An 18,189-nucleotide genomic window follows, 5' to 3' on the forward strand; every position below is an offset into this window, starting at 1 on the left:
GTGGGCAGGGACAAAGGTGAGTGTGGGTGGACCATCTAGGAGACAGGGCAATAGACCAGCAGTAAACAGCGGCTGGGCCCAGGGAGGTAGAGTAGAGTTCAATTCCGGATTTATTCTGTAGAGCCTGCGGGCCTTGCTGGTGTTCCCCGAACTGGGGAGAAGGAGGGGGACACATCACTTCAGTTTTGGACCTGTTCATTTGGGAGGCCAAAGGACGTCCGAGTGGTTCATCAAGCAGTAACGTGGTGCTCTATGTTAGGGGTTCCTAACCCATCTGCTACAAGCTACCTGGTTACCTCTGCTGGTAGGGAGGCTACCGGGAGAAGCGACGGAGACAGGACCCCAGCTCAGCCCAGTGTTCCCAGGAGAAGCAGGACATCATTCCTTTGCAGCAGCAGCGCCTCTGTGCCCTGATTCTGAGCCTTGCAGCTCTGGCAGTCACCCTGCTCGGGTGAACGCCCGCCTTCCTGCCCCAGGGCCCTGCTGGTTCAGCCAGTGGCGCTGTCCATGGATTCCGCTGCCTGTGGTCTTTGCTCTGCCCCTGTGCTGTCTGCTGACTCACTCCTTAGGTCCTCTGTCCTACCATCCTTGATGGGGCAGCCACTCACCGCCCAGTGGTGACTTCCCCTGTTGGACAGAGTTCTGCCTGACCTCTGTGAGGAGCCTTAGAGCACACTCTGCAGGAATACCAACATCGACCCAAGCAGATGTGATCCAAGAGGCAGGTTCTCAAGGCACCTGGGGTCACGGCGGCCCTGAGCTTGGGCTGCGCCACAGGGAAGAGGTGCTTCTGAAAAGGCCTTCCTGGGGATACCACCCACTCTAACTATAGAACAGCCTAGAGGATGGGCAGAATTAACGTGTTTATTCAACACATGCTCGGATCTGGGCACTGTTCTAGGCACACAAGTAACATGGCAAACAGAAAGAGGTAGTGGCCTTGTGCACTGAGAATGTACAATGAACACATCGTTACAAGTCATTTTCAGTGTCCTAAGTGGTAGGAAGGGAGGGGTATTTGGGGAACTGTGATAACCTGGAGAGTCCAGGATACTTTTCTTGAGGAAGTGAGATTTCCATGAATCCCTGAAGGATGAACAGAGTTACCCAAGCAAAGAGTAAGGGCTTGAGAAAGAGGGGACAGCCTGTGCTGGGGCCCAGAGGGGAGACCGAGGCTGCATGCGAGGAAGAGCAGAACACAGCAGGACCTGGATAGGGGGTGAGAGCCAAGCCTGGGCCAGATCACCCCAGAGAGCATCTGCGCCTCTTTTAGCGGAGCAATGAGAAGCTCTGAAGGCCCTTATGAAGGCCATGGCATGCCTTTTAGAGAAAGCTCTCTGGCTGCTGGTGGAAGATGATTGAAGGGCATCCATGGGTGCAGGAAGCCCAAGACAAATCCTAATCTCACAAGTTACATACTTAAGTAGCACCATCATCTACTGGACACCCACAAGGAGGCAAGTACCAGTGGGGAGGGCAGCATTTACTCTCACTAATCCTTATAGTGGGGACAGATTGTTATCCTTACCTTCTGATTGAAATAGGTGAAGGGGTCTAGCGGTTTAGCCATCGTGGACCATGGTGGGATTGTAACTATGGTGACCAACTTGTCTTGGTTTGCCAGGGACTTTCTAGTTTTAACACTGAAAGCACCTGTCCCAGGAAACCCCTGGGTCCCAGGGGAGACTGAGACACCTGGTCACCCTAGTATAACTCATGCCTCTTTTCACTACCTGTAGGCCTCCCATGGAAACCGTCTCTGACTCCCGTCTAGCCTGGGGCCAGACATGAGCCAGCCCTCTAGAAACATCCTCCCTGAGCTGGAAAGGAGCTATGCTGGGATATTGCAAAGAGAGTTTCCAGATAGAGAAACTATTTGTCATCACCACCTCAGGAGGGTGCCTGGCTGCTAAATATTGCCTGCGATTTTGCTAAAGGTATCTTTTTTTTTTTTTTTTTTTCCGGTACGCGGGCCTCTCACTGTTGCGGCCTTTCCCGTTGTGGAGCACAGGCTCCGGACGCGCAGGCTCAGCGGCCATGGCTCACGGGCCCAGCCGCTCCGCGGCATGTGGGATCTTCCCCGTCCAGAGGCACGAACCCGTGTTCCCTGCAGCGGCAGGCAGACTCTCAACTACTGCGCCACCAGGGAAGCCCGGCTAAAATTACCTTTACAGGAGTGGTGTAACTGCTGTCAGCGATAGAGGGGAAGAGTGATGGCCCCATTCAGGGTAATGAACTGCTTAGTTAAGTTGAACCCGTTTCCACTCCTGATCCAGCTTCTTGATAGGGTGCTTGGTGGCGGCGGGGGGAGGGCTTACGCATCGACGCTGATTGGTGGCAAATTTAATGCCGAGAAAGACAGAGCTCCATCTTTAGCTGGTGGCTGATTCATTGACAGGTTCGCTTCTCGGAGCAATGGCGTTGAGTTGTATAGGCAACGATGGCGTCAGGATTCAGGCTCAGTTAACATCTGACATGGGGTTGATCAGAGCTGGAAGACCCCGAAAATGCAGTTCACCCCTCATTTTGCAGATGTGAAAACTGAGGCCCAGAGAGAGGGGCAACCCGCCTGAGGTGCCAGAGCTGGTTGGCAGCACAGCTGAGCCCACAACTCACGTTTCTTGTGCTCTTTCGACTGGATTCACTGCCTCCTGGCTGGTGGATGAGCCCATCTCTCCCCACCCCTGCCTGCTCAGCGGCCCCTTCTCACCAGCCCAGGGGCTTGATTCAGGGATCCTGGCAGCATGGGGCTTTTTGGATCTCCTCCCTTTGGTTTTCTGTCCTCTGCTTTGTAGAGAGGATTCCTGGTGGGTGTTCTGGCTCCGATCCCGGTCCAGATGGGATGTCTGGCTGAGCTGGACATTCCTGAATCTCCTACTCCTTGACCAGCTTCCCATGTCAGACCCCACTCTTCCCACTTCCATCCCAGGACCGTCCTTCCCCAACTGGACAGTGGGGACTGGGGGACGAGGAAGCATGGGGATGCCTCACCTCCTTGTGGGCAGGGCTTGTGATGAACGAACTCCTAGCACATGCTCCACCATGTTGGACCCTGTGATTGTTCCCATGTCTACATTACACATGGGGAAACGGAGTCCCATGGAGGCCACCTAACTTGCCCAGGTCAAGACTGAGTGGTGGGGCTAGTAACTTGAACAGATAACTAGCTTCAGATTTGCTGGAAGCGTGTGGGTGGGAGAAGCAAGGAAAGTGAGGAGGAGGGTATTTTCAGAGAAAGAACCAACACGGGATCTTCGGAAGATGATGGGATTTTGTGAAAAAGGAGCTGGAGGAATGTTAGACCTAGAGGAGAACTTTCCCTGTGTTTTTCTTTTGCAAAAAACTCCTTGGCCATGAACTCTTGTTATCCCCTCTCCTGTGTGTCTGTTTCTGGGAAGGAGAGTTCTCACCTGTGATCCAGGTGTCGACTAGGGCTGATGCAATCCTTGCCTGGTACCTATGTCAGAAAATCACCCTGCCACCTGCTTCTCCCTCCCTCCCCGGGCCAGTGATCCTACCTCCAAACCCAAGACTTAGAGTCCATGCGGGCTTGTCCTGGCCTTGGGTAGGAAAGGTCCGGGGATCCCACAGTTCACTGTGAGACTCTCGAGCCTGGAGGGAATGGGGTCTCCCCTCTGCCCCCATCCCTCGCTGGGACCTGATCTCACCCCGGACCTCTGTGTCTGCAGACTCCCTCTCTCCATCATCATCTACCCCATCTGAGAGCCAGGCCTCTGATGAGGATATAGTCAATGCAGCGGCCAATGGCGGGCAACACCCCGAATCCTCACATGACCTCAGCAAGTCCCGTGACTCTGCTGCGGCGGCAGCAAACGTGGTGGACAGCTTGGCCTCGCTCGAACTCGGACAGATCTGGGTTCAGATCCCGGCTTTGCTGCTTACACGGCAGTGGTACTGAGCCAGGCCCTTCACCCCCATGAACAGCCGTTCCTCCTTTGTGACAGAAATATTCACAGGGTGACGTGAGCACTGAGACCGCCCGCCCAGAAGAAAGCTCAAAAAAGCATCACTCATATTCTCATTTTAATACTCTACTGGTATTAATGAAACTCACATCCCAGAAGGAGAGGCAGATGTGCAAACAGACAATTACACCCCAGCGCGACATATTCAGTAATCGCCGCGTCTTACCAGGAAGACACGCGCAGGCTGTTCCAAGAGCCGGTGGGAAAATGCGAGTGAAGGTTCCGGGAAAAACTAGAAAGTGCCATGCGCCCAGGGAAGGAGGTTTTAGTCCTTAAAGCTGAGGTCTCCTGCCTGCTCTGCGGCCTGCCACGCCCTCCTCCGCCCCTCCCAGGGGAGCTGAGAAGAGGAGAGACCTCAGCTCGGAGCGATTCACCCCCATCCCCCTCCCTCTGTGACTTCAAGGACCTCGGGAATGAGAGACACAGTCACTTCCCAAGAGAGGTGTTTCCTAGTGTTTGTTCCAAAGGACTCTAGCAGGGTAGGAGCTAGGAAGTGGCAAATGAGGCTCAGGGTCCTGCAGTGGGAGTGAGTGCCTCCTTAAGCCTGGCACCCTAGGCATCTCACTTGCCCCACCCTTGTGCTGGCCCTGGTTCTAATCCTACAATGGGCTCCAGAGTGTACAATGCTACAAAAAAGTTTCCCACCACCGCCCAAGTTTGGAGAATCACAAGCACACTCCAGCTTCAGGGCCTTTGCACGTGTGGCGTCTTCCATCTGGAATTCTCTCCCTCTAGAGTCACACATGGCTCACACTTTCCTTTATTCTCGCCCTTTCAAGGGAGCCTCCTGGGTCGTGCCCTGTCCAGAGCAACCCCTCCCCCATAACTCTCCCTTGCTGTACGCTGATTTGCTTTTCTTCATTACACTTATCACCACCTGACATACTTCCCATCATTTGTTCCTTTGATTATCATCTCCTCTGCTGGACCATCGGCTGCCAAGAGCAGGACCTGCCTGTTTTCACTGTTGTATCCCTAGTGCCTGGAACAGTGCCTGGTACTGAATAGATTCTCAATAATTTTTACGGAAGAAGGCAAGACAGATAGAAGGAAGGAGAGAAAGTTTCTGAGACATTTTGAAGGGAAGGACCATGTTTAATTTTGTTTAAACCAGAATTTCTCACACTTAGTTGATAATGGAAATCTTGTTGCCTGACACGTCTATTAGCAGCTCATTCTCTAAACAAGCCAGAAAATACTGTCTTAAGGGGTCAGAAACACCCCCATGCCCCCACCTTTTAATTCTCCTCTTCCGGTATCCCAAGGACCTCCTCTCTCTGCTATGCGGTGGGCTTTCTCTGCTCTCGCCCAGGCCTGCCCCTGTGAAGCCTGTGCTCCAGACACCTGCTACACCTGTTGGCGCTCCCAGCACAACCACCAGTCACCAGAGTCTCCACCACTTCCTCCAGTGCCCACCAGACTCACACCTGTGATTCCCTCAGGGCTCGCCAAGAAACGGTGACCCTGCAGGCTGGCATCCCGCCCTGGCCCGCCTCACATACATGCACCATCTGCACCGCCTTGGGCTGGCTGGAAGATTTATACATCTGAAAATGTGTCCTTTCCATCGCCTTCTGGTGGGAGGGGCCGTTCTCTGTTCTTGAGCTCCTCAGCCATCTGGACGGTTGATGCTCATCTTAGCTGTAGCTCCAAAGGTGAGACACGACTCCCAGCCCTGCTGGGAAGGTGGGCGGCGGCAGGGGTGTCATCCCAAGGCTGGGAACTGTAGCAGAGGGGATCAGGTCCTGGTCTCCTGCCATGGTCCCCCAGCAACACACTCCCATCCTTCCCAGGGCTGGATGGGAAATGTTCGCTGGCCCATTCTCACCTCTCCCATCCTTAGCTGTGTGTAGCGTGGTGGTCACAACTGAACCAGAAGGTCTGGGTTTGAATCCCAGCTCTGCCACTTATAGCTGTGTGACCTTGGCAGGTTACTTCGCCTCTCTGTTTCCCCATGGAAAGTCGGAATAATACTAGTTCCTTTCTCCTAGGATTGTTGTGAAAATTAAGCGAGTCAGTGTGTATTAAGCATGGAGCCCAGCGTGTGGCACAGTGGGCGCCGTGGAAATGTGAGCCGTTATTACTATTTCACACTTGACTTGGCTTTCCCCAGCGTCCCCCCTCCCATTAGGGTTCATCCCCCTGCAGGTGGCCTCCTTGGTTGTCACGGTTTGGCACTGGCTGGGCTTGGGGACTTCTCAGATCATCTAGCCTGGGCCAGGTTTCCCCTCTCCCCTCCCCCAGTCCCTCACCGTAATCCTACCATTACCCTCGTCGGCTTAGTGTGGTCGTGTTGTGAATCTGTCCCTCCACTGTACGCTCCTGGAGGGCAGGGCAATGCTCAAGCCATCCTGCTTCCCGCCCGGGGCCTGCTCAGGGCAGGTGGGAGCACACTCTGGGGCAGAGTGAATGAGGAGAGGAGGGGGCAGAAGATGGGCGCTTCCTTCTGCTTAGCTTGATCACTGCTCTCACGGGCCATGTGTCTTCTGTGGGGCTCCCTGCAAGCCTGACCTTCGGTCTAAGTTAGAGGCCCCCTGGGGGTGAGCCCCGGGTTTACCCCCTTACCCTGGGTATTGGGACCTGAAGCCTTGGACCACACAGGTCAAGTCTGCCTCGAGCTTCCGAATTGATCCCCTCTAGGTTGATTCTTTCTTCTTTCTTTCTTCTTTTTCCATAGAGTGTTGTAACCATTAAGCTCCAGGCAGGGGTCAGACACCTGGGCTCCATCTGCTTAGGTTGCCTGCACAACTGAAATCCCCAAATCCATTCTGGTTAGTTTTCTCATTAAGACAATCAGACTGGATTGATCCATTAGATCAATGGCTGGACATCAGCCAGCAGGAAGCCAATCCAATGAGCCTGGATGACCAGCCCAAGAATGAGGCCCCCCATGGAGCTGGAGTGGGCACCACGCCCCGAGGATGGGGCTCTGGGAGGCAGAGGGGGTGGGTCAGAGGACTCAGCAGACTGGACTTTGGTGTGAAGGCATCAGTGTTGCCCGGGGTGTATCTAGCAGGAGAAGAGCCCCAGCTCCTGGGAGCTGGGCAGGGATTCCGGGGACAGCTGGTGGGTGAGAACCATCATCTGTGCTTGCAGACAATTGAGACTCCTTCCCAGGCAGTCAGCCTGTTATCACCGCCCCCCCCCCACAACCACCGTCACCACCGCCATGGCCCAGGGTTGGAACTACATCTCCTTTTGGGTGTCAGGGTGTGCTTGATGGGAGATTTGGGGGTTCAGGAAGCAAACACCAGTTTCCCAGTTCTCTCTTCCCTTCTCACCAGGAGTAATTTTATGAGGCTGGGAATGGAGGGGTATGGGTGCCTAGAACACCGTATCCTGATGTTCCAGGGACCCTGGCTGCATGAGATGCTGACGGGGTTTAAGGGATGGATAAGCACGCATATTCAAATACATTTGGAAGCACTAGGTTAAATGCGTTTCGGCATGTACGTTTCCTACAAAGCTTATGCACACTGCGACTTTCTAAAAGCGGGGATGGAGGTGCAGTGTTGGACCACAGACCCGTTTCTCTGGGATATCTTGTAGAAATACATTGAGGCACTTCCTCCAGGTGCCAACCGGTCCTACTTTCATGGGACAGTTCATCCCAAGAAGAAGTGTTATCAGGATTGGAGGGATCCATGGGAGCCAGGAAGTTTCTCAAAAAGGGAGGCATCAACGAGAAGGTAGAAGAGGGTGATGAGCTCCACTCAGGCCCACCATCACCATTCACATAGACCACAGTGCGAACAGCACCCCCTACAGTTCTGCCGGCTCCTTCCCCCACCCCACCTGTCAGCCCAGCCCTCCAGATCAGCTCATGCCCTCACCACCCCATCTCCTTTCTTCCATAGGCTACTTGACTGTCAACATTGAGCCTCTCCCACCCGTGGTGGCTGGTGATGCTGTGACCTTGAAGTGTAACTTCAAGACAGATGGCCGCATGCGTGAGATCGTGTGGTACCGGGTAAGTCACCCCCACTATCCCCTCTGTACCTATGGCCAGGGCTGAGGGTAGAGTCCCCAGAGCCTCTCTGGAGATCCTCGCGGGTTTGGCTATATACTGAGCCCTAACCAGCCCTGAGCTGTCCTGTGCTCTCTGCTAGGTCCCCATCCTCTGCTGAAGCCCTCCTGGAAGATCCTTTTGCCCAGGTATCTATTTCTCTTCTGCCCTCAGTATCTATCTCGTGCTGACGTCTTTTGTGTCCCTAACATGCCCTTATGTTCAAGAAACCCCAATAGCACCTAGTATTGGTTACTAAGAATGCTGCAGGCCCTGGTTACAGTGTAACGAAAGAGAACCGAAGGGTGGAATTTGGGGCATGAGGATTTGGGTAATGTTTTTCGCAGGGGAGAGAGAAGAGGACAGCTCCCTGCCTTCTTAAAAATCAAATTACAGACATAGTCTGCCTTCTAATCCGATTACACCTAGGACTAGTCCACATGTCTGGCACCCCAAGGTCTAAGGAGGTCTGAGATGGGATGTTGATAAAGATGAGCAGATGCCCACCTGCCCGAGGCCCAGGTGTTGGCAACAGGAGAACCAGCTTTGGGTCATGGAAACAAGTGTTGGCCTTTTTAGCCACCGATAGACATTTCTATGTGTCTGGACTGGGCATCCCAGCCTGGTCTCCCTTTGCCACAAGGGAGTCGGGGCTGGCTGGGCTCAGGAGAAGGTCCGGTTGGCATTGACTTTCTTGCAATGCCGCACTTAGGTTTGCACAGAGCCAGGTACCGCCATCTGGGGTACGGGTTAGGTGGAGCATTGCTCTTCCATGAGCTACAACGGGGGGAGGCCCAGATAGTAAATATTTTCCTCTCTGGGGACCATATGGTCTCTGTCGCAACTACCCAGCTCTGTTATAGTGTGAAAACAGCCACAGACAGCGTGCCGATGGAAGGGCACGGCGGGGTTCCCATACAATTTTATTCAAGGCCACTTGAATTTCATGTAATTTTCACGTGTCACAAAATCTACTTCTCCTTTTTAATTTTTTCAACCACTGAGACAGGTAAAAAAAAAACGTTCTTGGCTCATGGGTCATACAAAAACAGGCTGTGGGCTGATTTGGTCCACCAGCCTTAGTTTGCCTGCCCCTGATCTAAAACCAACACTTCCCTAAGCTTTGTAAGTTGTGTTGCCCTTTCTTCAAGTGAAACCGATGGGTGACACAGTCAAGTGTAACTGCTCTGGAAGGAGCATGGAAGTAGGGTGTGGGGAGTGGGGAGAGGAGGTGGAAGGTGGGGGGTTGGGTGGGCGCAGCTTGGTGATGAGGCATCTAGAACTGGTTCCTTTGCTCCTTCAAGCTATTGCCATACCCACGGTGCAGTGCAAGGAAACTCAATGTTAGAGGATCCTGCTGGGGATCACTCACCATTCAATGCCTTGACTCGGAGCTGGGCTCCCTCCTTGCTGTTGGTCCAGTCTTGCTTTGAACTATCCTGTAGTTACGGTTCCTTTCTTGGCCTTTGATTCATCATTTGCTGGTCATTGCTATTTTGCTGGGTGCGGTGACCTGGGCTCCTTTTAACCCACATCATTGTTCCCCATCTTAGCACCGTAGCCCCTCCTACTTAGAATCGCCTCCGACAGTTGGATCCCCACAGGGCCCCGGCTTTAGAAGAGGTTTCCATCCTGGATAAATCAATGGGCCTAGAGAAAGTCAAGACATATGTTAAATAGTGCCATGAACTGAATCACTAAGAGGTGTGTGTACACGATACTGGAACTGCTTGGCCGACACACGCTGTGAGCATCTCATTAGCACCTGGCAGAGGACTGGGATAAATTAACTCCAGCTCACTGCTGAGGGTGGTACTGCATCTCTTCCTCAGCCTTGAGTGAGGGGTAGTGAGAGACCTGCTGAGAGAAATACAGAGACCCCATGGGAACAGTTAATAGGAGTGAAGATGGGAGGGAGCTTGAAAACAGGAAAATACCAATAGGCATCTCATTGCCTTCCCATCCTTTGAAGCAACTATCTTCACTCTTGTTTGAAATCAAATGTTCCCGCATCAGTAGTGAAAATCTCCCTGCAGAAGTAGCTACCAGGGTTGGGGCAACAGCAGTGCCAGACCGAGGTGTAGGAAACCAAGAGCAGGCTTCCACATGGCTCAGGTCTGTGTTCTCTGAAGACCAGGGACGTGGCTGGGGCAGGACGAGATGCCCAGCTTCCAGTGCAGACAGATTCCCCTTCCCCTTCTCTGCCCCAGAGCTGAGCACCCTCGTTCACTGCCCCCTCATCTCCATCCTGGCCTCCGATCACATTGATCACTTTGAACATCAGTTAAGTCTCTTACGGGTGTCCGGCCCTGCATATCAGGCTATGGTAGCCTGCACTAATTAATTTATTTTATTTCATTTTACATCCTTTGACTGAGAGCGTCTGGAATGAAGGTGGTGGTGGGGATGCAGATGTATGCAAATCACATGCAAATTGCCCACAGGAGCCAAATACTTGGGCCCTTTTGATTCTGTAGCTGGACTGAGGAAGTGGGCTCTGCCGACTTGGTACTCTCCCTGGGACCAGGGGAGCCCTGCATGCCCTGTCTATGATGGTGAGGATGGGGCAGAGGACGGAAGCAAATTCCAGGGAAATGGCTCCATGCTGTCAGTTCTCTCTTTGCCTGCTGCCACTCTGGCCTTCTGACACCTAACACCTCTTTTCCCAAGGAGCCAGCTGAACGGAGAGATAACAGCTTACCGAGACGGGGGCTCCAGGAGCCAAAGCCAGGGCAGGGCTTCTGGAGGGTGTGGGAGAAGCAGCAGTGGAAACCCCAGTTTCCTTCCCCAGCTGGATCCCCACCAGACAAGCCCCCACAGCTCTATCCCCCCCATCTCTGTCTTCCCCCAGCTGCCCACCCTCCCAAACAGGGAGCTGCCGAGCGTTGTTTGTTTTCTGTACGTGTGTTTGCTTCCCTCCCCAGCTTCCTTTGCCCGTCCTTCATGAAAGAGCTTACAGAGCCCGGCTTGGAAGGAAATGAATAGATTACACAGGTCCAGCCAGGGCTGTGTCTCCAATGCCTTCAGCAGGGAAAAGCAGGGCATTGTGATGAGGTTGCCTCTGCCCACTCAGCCCAGTGGGCACAAAATGACCCAAAACACGTGTCAAGCCCAGCAGCCTCCCCTCTGGTCCTAAAGACATTATCTTACCAATGGGGTCATCCTAAGCTTTCAGAAGCTTTCAGAAGCAAGTGGATTGGATTCTTTGGGTAAATTGGGGGAGCTGATGGAATTGTGTGAAGCAAAAGGGATCACCCCCTCGGGGTTAACAAGAACACTGTCTCATCATTTGGGAAGGTCTTGGCCTATGGACCCCTTGGGGATGGGGTAGGTGGGCAGGGAAATAGGAGGAAGTGGCCAGGGCCTGCACCTTGGACACCCTGCCCCATGGTCAGGCCAAATTATAGAAAAAGATGACAAAATTCTAGAATAGACTCAAGAAAGTGGACAAGATCAGAGCCCCTGGGTCTGTGTTGACCAATATGGTAACCGCTTGTCACATGTAGCTATTTCAATTTAATTAAATCAAATTAAATTAGAAATTTGTTTCCTCAGTCAGACTTGCCACATAGGATTAGTGGCTACCATATTGGACAGGTATAGAATATTTCCATCATCACATAAAGTTCTATTGGACAGCCTGTTGTAAATATTTGAAAAATAATTTTATGGCCCCTCCTTGGAACGTACTGTACTTTCCTGGCAAGGGACTGAAAGTGACTGCTCACTGAGCCAGCTTTCCAGGCAAATTCCCTGTAAAGTGAATTTCAGAAAAATGAATTTTATTTGTTGTGTAACCTGCCATCATTGGATTGCGGGGAATGGGGGGTTGGAAGAGGGATTATCATTCTCAAAAGACTTCTTTGAAAACACAGAGAAGATGTCAAGGAAGTTTTCAGGCCCCTGAGGTGCTGGTATCTTAGTCATCTATCAAAGTCCTGTTCAACTTAAGGATGCTTCACAGCCTTTTCACCATCTCCCACGTTTTCTTCACTGTTGCATGGGTTCCCCTCCCAGATTTGAGTTTCCCAGGCTTCTTCAGAGCTCAGGCACATACCTTTCCTTTTGCCCTAGAAAATATACAGCAGCTAATAGAGTAGGGATGCAATTCCACGCTTGGCCAGTAGGAGGCAGTCGCCTAACAACCAAACTATTCTAGCATTAAGGTTGGGACCTGGTTATAGAAAACGAATGATAAATAATATCCTCTACTTAATCATTTCTATCCATTTACACCTAAATTTGGGGACTCATTCAATAATTCTGCTAATACTAATATGAGTGACTAACATTATTGAACCCTTACTCTGTGCCAGCCACTGGATTGAGGGCTGTACATACATGGCTGCATTTCATTTTCATGTTGGCACTGAGGTTGGTAGTATTGTTAAGCCTGTTTTTCAGATGAAGACACTGAGGCCATCCAAAAAGACTGTGTCAGCTCATGTTGCCTTCCCTGACTTCTGCAGAAAGTTCTAGACGCTTCCTCCTCCATGATTCCTCTTTGAGGGTCTATACTCCAGCTCTTACCTCATTATGTCAAAACATCTGTCTGCCCACTGGGCCGTGAGCATCTCAAGCACAAAGGCCACGTCTTTTCCCCATTATATCAACAACACCTAGCGGAGAGTCATCTCAGTAAATATTTGTTACATGAACAAATGTCAGAGGTGGAAATACACACGCACGTTTTGACAGACCATGCCAGGTAGCTCACTGCCATTTCAGGTGGACATCTGTGTCTAGCTGATCGTATCTGTCTGCTTGGGGAGTGAGTGTGAGTCCTTGTATACTCAGGGAGCTTTGTGGAGTGTGGAAAAAAAGGAACATTTCTTATTAGGGAACACTGTCTAAACTCATTTACTTGGAGGTCACCTGCCCAACAGGCAAAGCCAAAGGTCTGCTTATATCATAGAAATCCATTAAACAGCCACAGAGGATCCTGGGAATTTAACCTTTCATAGCAGTTTTTATCATCTTTCCTTTGTTTCCTCTCTTTCCTTCACAATTGGTTCCCAAGAGCTGCGCTGGGCTCAGGTTACAAGGCCACAGAAAAGAGCCACAGAGCAAGGCAGAGAGAGAAGGAGATCTACAATGAGTAATAACTTCAGAGCCCCTTGTCTCGCCTCTTTCACGTTGTGGGGAACGTGTGCCTGAGTGTTTGTTTAATGGTGGAGATTCCTCCTCCATGATGCTGCCTGGCCTGGGGCGAGCTCCCGCCCTAGGGCTCTGCTGGTTGCCTGGGCAGTGAGGGTTTATGGCTGCTCTGAACCATTAGAGAAAGGATTAAGCCTGGAGGCTGGGAAGGGTATGGTAGGGAGAGAGGACTTCAGCGTCAGAATACCTGCATACCTGTCCAGGGCATGCGACTTTAGGCAGTGACCTAATCTTTCTGTTTTAGAAACCTCATCTGAAATTGGGCATGAAACCACCTACATTGTACGCATAAATGAGATAATGTCTACAACCAAACAAGCCCAGTGCCACTGCAATCCTTTTATTCCGCTCAACAAAAGCTCATGATGGGACCTGTTGAACAAATGGCAGCCATCGTCCTCTCATGTCTCTTGGTAACAAGGGATCCCAGAGAGGGAAATTATAGAACCAGAGTGGAATGTGTTGTGGGAGGATCACCAAAATAGGGTTCCTTGAGATCCAGCCTACCACCTGCCTTGCTGACACAGACAGGCAGAGATAATACTTAAAGCTTGTACCCTCTTTGCCGCTATGTGGTTCTGCTGGTGAACTCACTGGATTTAATTCTTGGAAGGTCATCACACAGCTAAGCCCTGTCAATGGATCTTAGCTCTCCCTGAAGCCAGAAGCTATTTCAAAATGGCTTTACTGTCACGGGCCCTCTCTTAGCCTCAGTCCTTCACAATGTTTTGTTGTCTGAAACAAAATGGAAAATGATGATCCTAAAGGGACATTACAGTCTAATGATATCATAAGGGCAAGAAGACAGGTACAGTCTTGGTGATGAGTAGACTAGGGCCCAAGTCCCAGAGAACTGGGCTGCATCACTCCTTTGGCCCCTCTGGCTTGGAGCCCATCCTGGCAGCCTTTCAACCTGGCTGCTCCTTGCTACCCCCTTCACAGGTCTTACAGCTCCAAGATATGGAGGAGGAAGGGATAAAGGAAGACAAGAAGCCTTCTTCACTGAGCCAGGGCTACGCTGGCTGAGCTGCCTTATCCAGTTCTCCATTCTTGCCCCTAGCCTCACAAAGGAGCAGGCTTTCCCTGATGGGGGATGTCCCATACCTAATTTTATCACACCAGTCACATAAGAGGAAAGAGAAAGTACCAGCGAGAAGGCCCACCAAAGGACGGCTGATTGTACAATAAATGTAGTGCCACATAAGGAGGAAACAAACATCTTTCTGAGTCTAGTTCCATTGCAATCTTTGTATTCCACCCTCAACCATAGATTGTGTCCATCCCATGTCAGACAGCTCCTCCTTCTGGGGGTGGAGTGATGGGAGCAGCTTTAAGCTCCCTCTAGAGGTCAGAGTGTGAATTGCAACTATTGCATACCCAATTCTTGGTTTTTAATGGAAGTTTGGTTGCAAAGAGGCAGGAGTTGCCCACTCTAACTGCTCGTTAGAATTTCCAGAGGGACTTGTAAACACATACTGATAGCTGAGCCTCACCCTACAGTTATTGAATCAGAATCCCCAGGATTGGAGCCTCAGAGTCTTTGTACGTTTAACAAGCTCCCTCAGGTAATTATAACGCGCTTGGCTCAGGCAGGGACCGTGTCCTGGTGTTTGGGAAACTGTTAGAGGGAGCTGCTCCACTCACCCATTCAACATTAATTCAGCACGTGGGTACTGAGTCGGATGGTTCTAGGCACTGGGGGCCGCATCAAGGAGCAAGATCCTGAGCTCATGTGGGGGAGTTGGCGGGGGTGGGGTGGGGAGAAGTTAAAAAGATAAACAAGCAAGAAAATACCAGATAATGATAAGGGCACATACAATTATAATAGAATGATGGGATGGAAAGGGATTAGATGGTCAGGAAAAGACTCTCATTTAAGCTGAGACCTCAAAGGCAACAAGGACCCCGCCATGCCAAAGTGGGGAGACAGAGTATTCTGGGCAAAGGAAAGAGCACATGCAAAGGACCTATGTTGGGAGCAAGCTTTGCATGTTCAAAGAACAGAAGGGGAGCCCACTGCATGGCTGGAATGAAGTGAACGGGGGAGAGTTAAGAGATGAGGTGAGACAGTTGAGAGGGACCATTCATGCCAGACTTTGAGCTCCAGAGAACTGGGTCTGGAGTGATTCTAAGGGCAGCAGGAAACTTTGGAGGGCTTTAAGCAGGGAAGTAACAGGATATGGTTAACTTTACTTAAAGGTCACTTCTGGGTGAATGGACCATGGGAGGCAAGGCTGGAAGCAGGGTTATTAGAACAGTTCAGGCAGGAGGTGGCAGTGCCTTTGGTGAGTACCAGGAGGGCAGTGGTGGAGATGATAGGAGGGCAAAGAAGTTCTGCTGTGACTTGCAGGTAGAGTCCCAAGGGCTTGCTGACATGTGCAGGGGGGTGGGGGGAAAGGGAAGATTCGGGATGGCTCCTGGCTTTCGAGCTTTCGCAGCTAGATGTGAGGGATGGCGCTGTTTCCTGAAACTGGGAGGGTAGGCGGAGGAGAAGGATGGAAGGAGTTCTTTATCAGCCATGGTACGTTCCAAGCGCTTCTAAGACATGGAGATGGAGCGGTCAAAGCAGCAGGGGAAGCTAAATCTGGGATCCTGGGGAGAGGTCAGGGCAGGAGATTTACCCTGGAGGGTCATCAAGGTGTGGATGGATCTAAAGCCATGGGCCTGGATGAGATGATGCCCCCAGGGAGGGTGCAACAGAAGAGCACCCAGTGTGGACCCTGGGCACTCAAGATTTAGAGACAGGAAAGTAAACCAGTGAAGAGATGGAGAAGTAGCAGCCAGCAAGATATAAAGAAAGCTGGCAGAGTGGGGTGCCCAGATCCCGAAGGAAGGAAGTAATCCAAGCAAGAGAGAATAGTCAGCTGCCTCCAGTGTTGCAGTGGGAGGACTTAAAAGAACCGGGGAATGTCCTGGACCAAAGCAGCCCCCTCAGAGTTAGTGGGGGCAGAAGCCTGGCTTCAGTGGGCTGAGGGAAACGCTAAGACCAGCTGTGGAATAGCCTTGAGGTTTTGAGTATTAAAAGGATTTGACCTTGAACTTCTGGACAAACCTTGCAGATAACATAAAGACACCATTGCTTCTGTTTGGCCCATCTCTGTTTGCATGTCGTTCATAAGCTACCAAGGGCATTATCTATTCCACACTTGCCCCGTCTTGCAATCCGCAACTGACGGCAGCATCACCCTCCTCTTCAAGGATGTGGAAGTGGCTGCTCAGAGAGTTTAGGGGAGTCTAGGATGATTCAGCAATGCCTTTGGTATTCGGAGGAAAGATCCCAGCTCTAACCATCCAATTAACTCAGTGGCCTGTGGATGACAGCCATTCACATAACCCTGCTCAGTGCAAGGTACTTGAGGCTGGAGATGCAAAGAAGGACCCTCTTCCCTCCAGGGGAGAGCTTCCGAGTCCAGGTGTCATTAAATTGTAAAGATCTGTTTCCTCATCTAGCCAATGGGCTTGATTGGCTCCCCCTAAGCATCTCCCAGGGGTTTGTGTGAAACAAAGGAGATGCCTACAGAAAAGCCATTTCCCTCACCCTCAGTGCAGGAGAAATAGGCTTCACTCATGTCCCTTTATCCCCTTTTCCGCCTGGCCACGTCTTACTCATTCCATCCTCTGTGTAGCCTTCTGACCTTGCTCATCAGGCAGAGCTCAGAGATCCTCCAGCATATGTTCCCTCAGCATTTTGTACATTCTTCGATTAGCGAGGTATCACCTGGTGTTTTAGTTATCCTTCTTGTCTTTGCGTCTGTGGCTGAGTTTCATTTATCTGCTTCTCCCATGTGTGCTGTGGTACCCACAGGCCCTGGACCACAGTCTTCATGTGGCATCTCTGGATCCCTAGGGAGGGGGTGGATAGGCTTCTGGAGGTGCTTGGATCCCCAGAAAGTATGCCCAATATGTTGCGTACATTTTTTTAGCGGAAAGGGACTGAATGTTCTCAAAGGGGTCTGTGACACCCCCTAAAAGGTTCAACCATAGCAACAGCAGGTGTCCAGGGCGTGTGAGGGTGAAACGTGGAGGGCGTCATTACCTCCACCTGCAGGTCACCAAGGTCGTACTCAGGATGGGTCTCGGAGACCAAGGGGCTGCAAGGCTGTGACAGGAAGCCTGTGGTCCCTGAGCTTTCCAGGGACCTGGCGGGGAGGGGCACTGCATTCAGCTTTAGATGGAAAGAGCGATGGGGGGATGGGCTTAGTCCAGATGCCACAGCCCAGCCAGCCCAGCTGTGTGCACAGACACTGGGACGGGAGAAGGAGGTAAGAGGGGGGAAAGGAACGGCTTGCTTTGGCAGCAATTCACCACTCACTCTGGCATGAGGGAAGGTGTTCTGACCAGAGAAATCTATCCTCTTTGGGGAATTAAGATCAGGTGTCTGATACTGGCAATGAGACCGTTTCTCTGCCTAGAGGTGCTCACACAAGGCTTATAAGGGCTCTTGGCTCCCAGACCGTTGGTGGGGTGACGGGGAGAGTGCCAACAGTTGGAGCGGATGCCCAAATAACAAGATGTCCTGTTGGAGCACATGTGGACTCCACCTGTAACAGGCTGTCCCACTGGATGGTCATGAAAAGAAGACAGGGTAGACTGGCAGGTCCAAGACAGGGTAGACGCATTGATGGGGAGTTTGTCCGCACTTACCAAATGCACAGAAAAGAAAAGAGCAGGGGCCTGGGGGCAAAATGTCCTGCTGTGTGACCTTGAGCAAATCACTTCCCCTCTCTGAGCCTCAGGAGTTTTATCAGTAAAATGACAGGATGAAGTGAGATGGTCTCTATAGGATGTGCTCTTTCCCATTTTACAGCCAACCCCCCCCCTTCCTTTCCTCTCCCCCAACAGACCCGGGGTGGTGGAAGAGGCTGGCACTTCACGGCCAGGTGCTCCCCGGGGTGGGGCTTGGGCAATTCCTCATCAGGGTAGAAATCCCAGCCCGAGATGCTGTCAGGCCCTCTGAGCCAGTGGACACCAGAGCTGTATGAAGCCCAGAGTGTGATTTCCAGCCGACCCTGCCTAGTTGAGCCCTGCTGGGTTTAAATG

The 18,189-nt window shown here is 51.7% G+C and overlaps 1 protein-coding gene across 1 annotated transcript in view; it reads left to right on the forward strand.

Moving 5' to 3' along the window:
• The window catches only part of IGSF21 (immunoglobin superfamily member 21), a 243,710-nt gene that overhangs the window by 98,272 nt on the left and 127,249 nt on the right, over window positions 1–18,189 (forward strand). Inside the window, exon 2 of the mRNA XM_065891784.1 lies at window positions 7,844–7,956. Coding sequence (XP_065747856.1) covers window positions 7,844–7,956 — 113 coding nt within the window. The remainder of the gene's footprint in view (window positions 1–7,843; window positions 7,957–18,189) is intronic.

This window comes from Phocoena phocoena, chromosome 1 (assembly GCF_963924675.1).
Source record: "Phocoena phocoena chromosome 1, mPhoPho1.1, whole genome shotgun sequence".
Classification (NCBI taxonomy): Eukaryota; Metazoa; Chordata; class Mammalia; order Artiodactyla; family Phocoenidae; genus Phocoena; species Phocoena phocoena.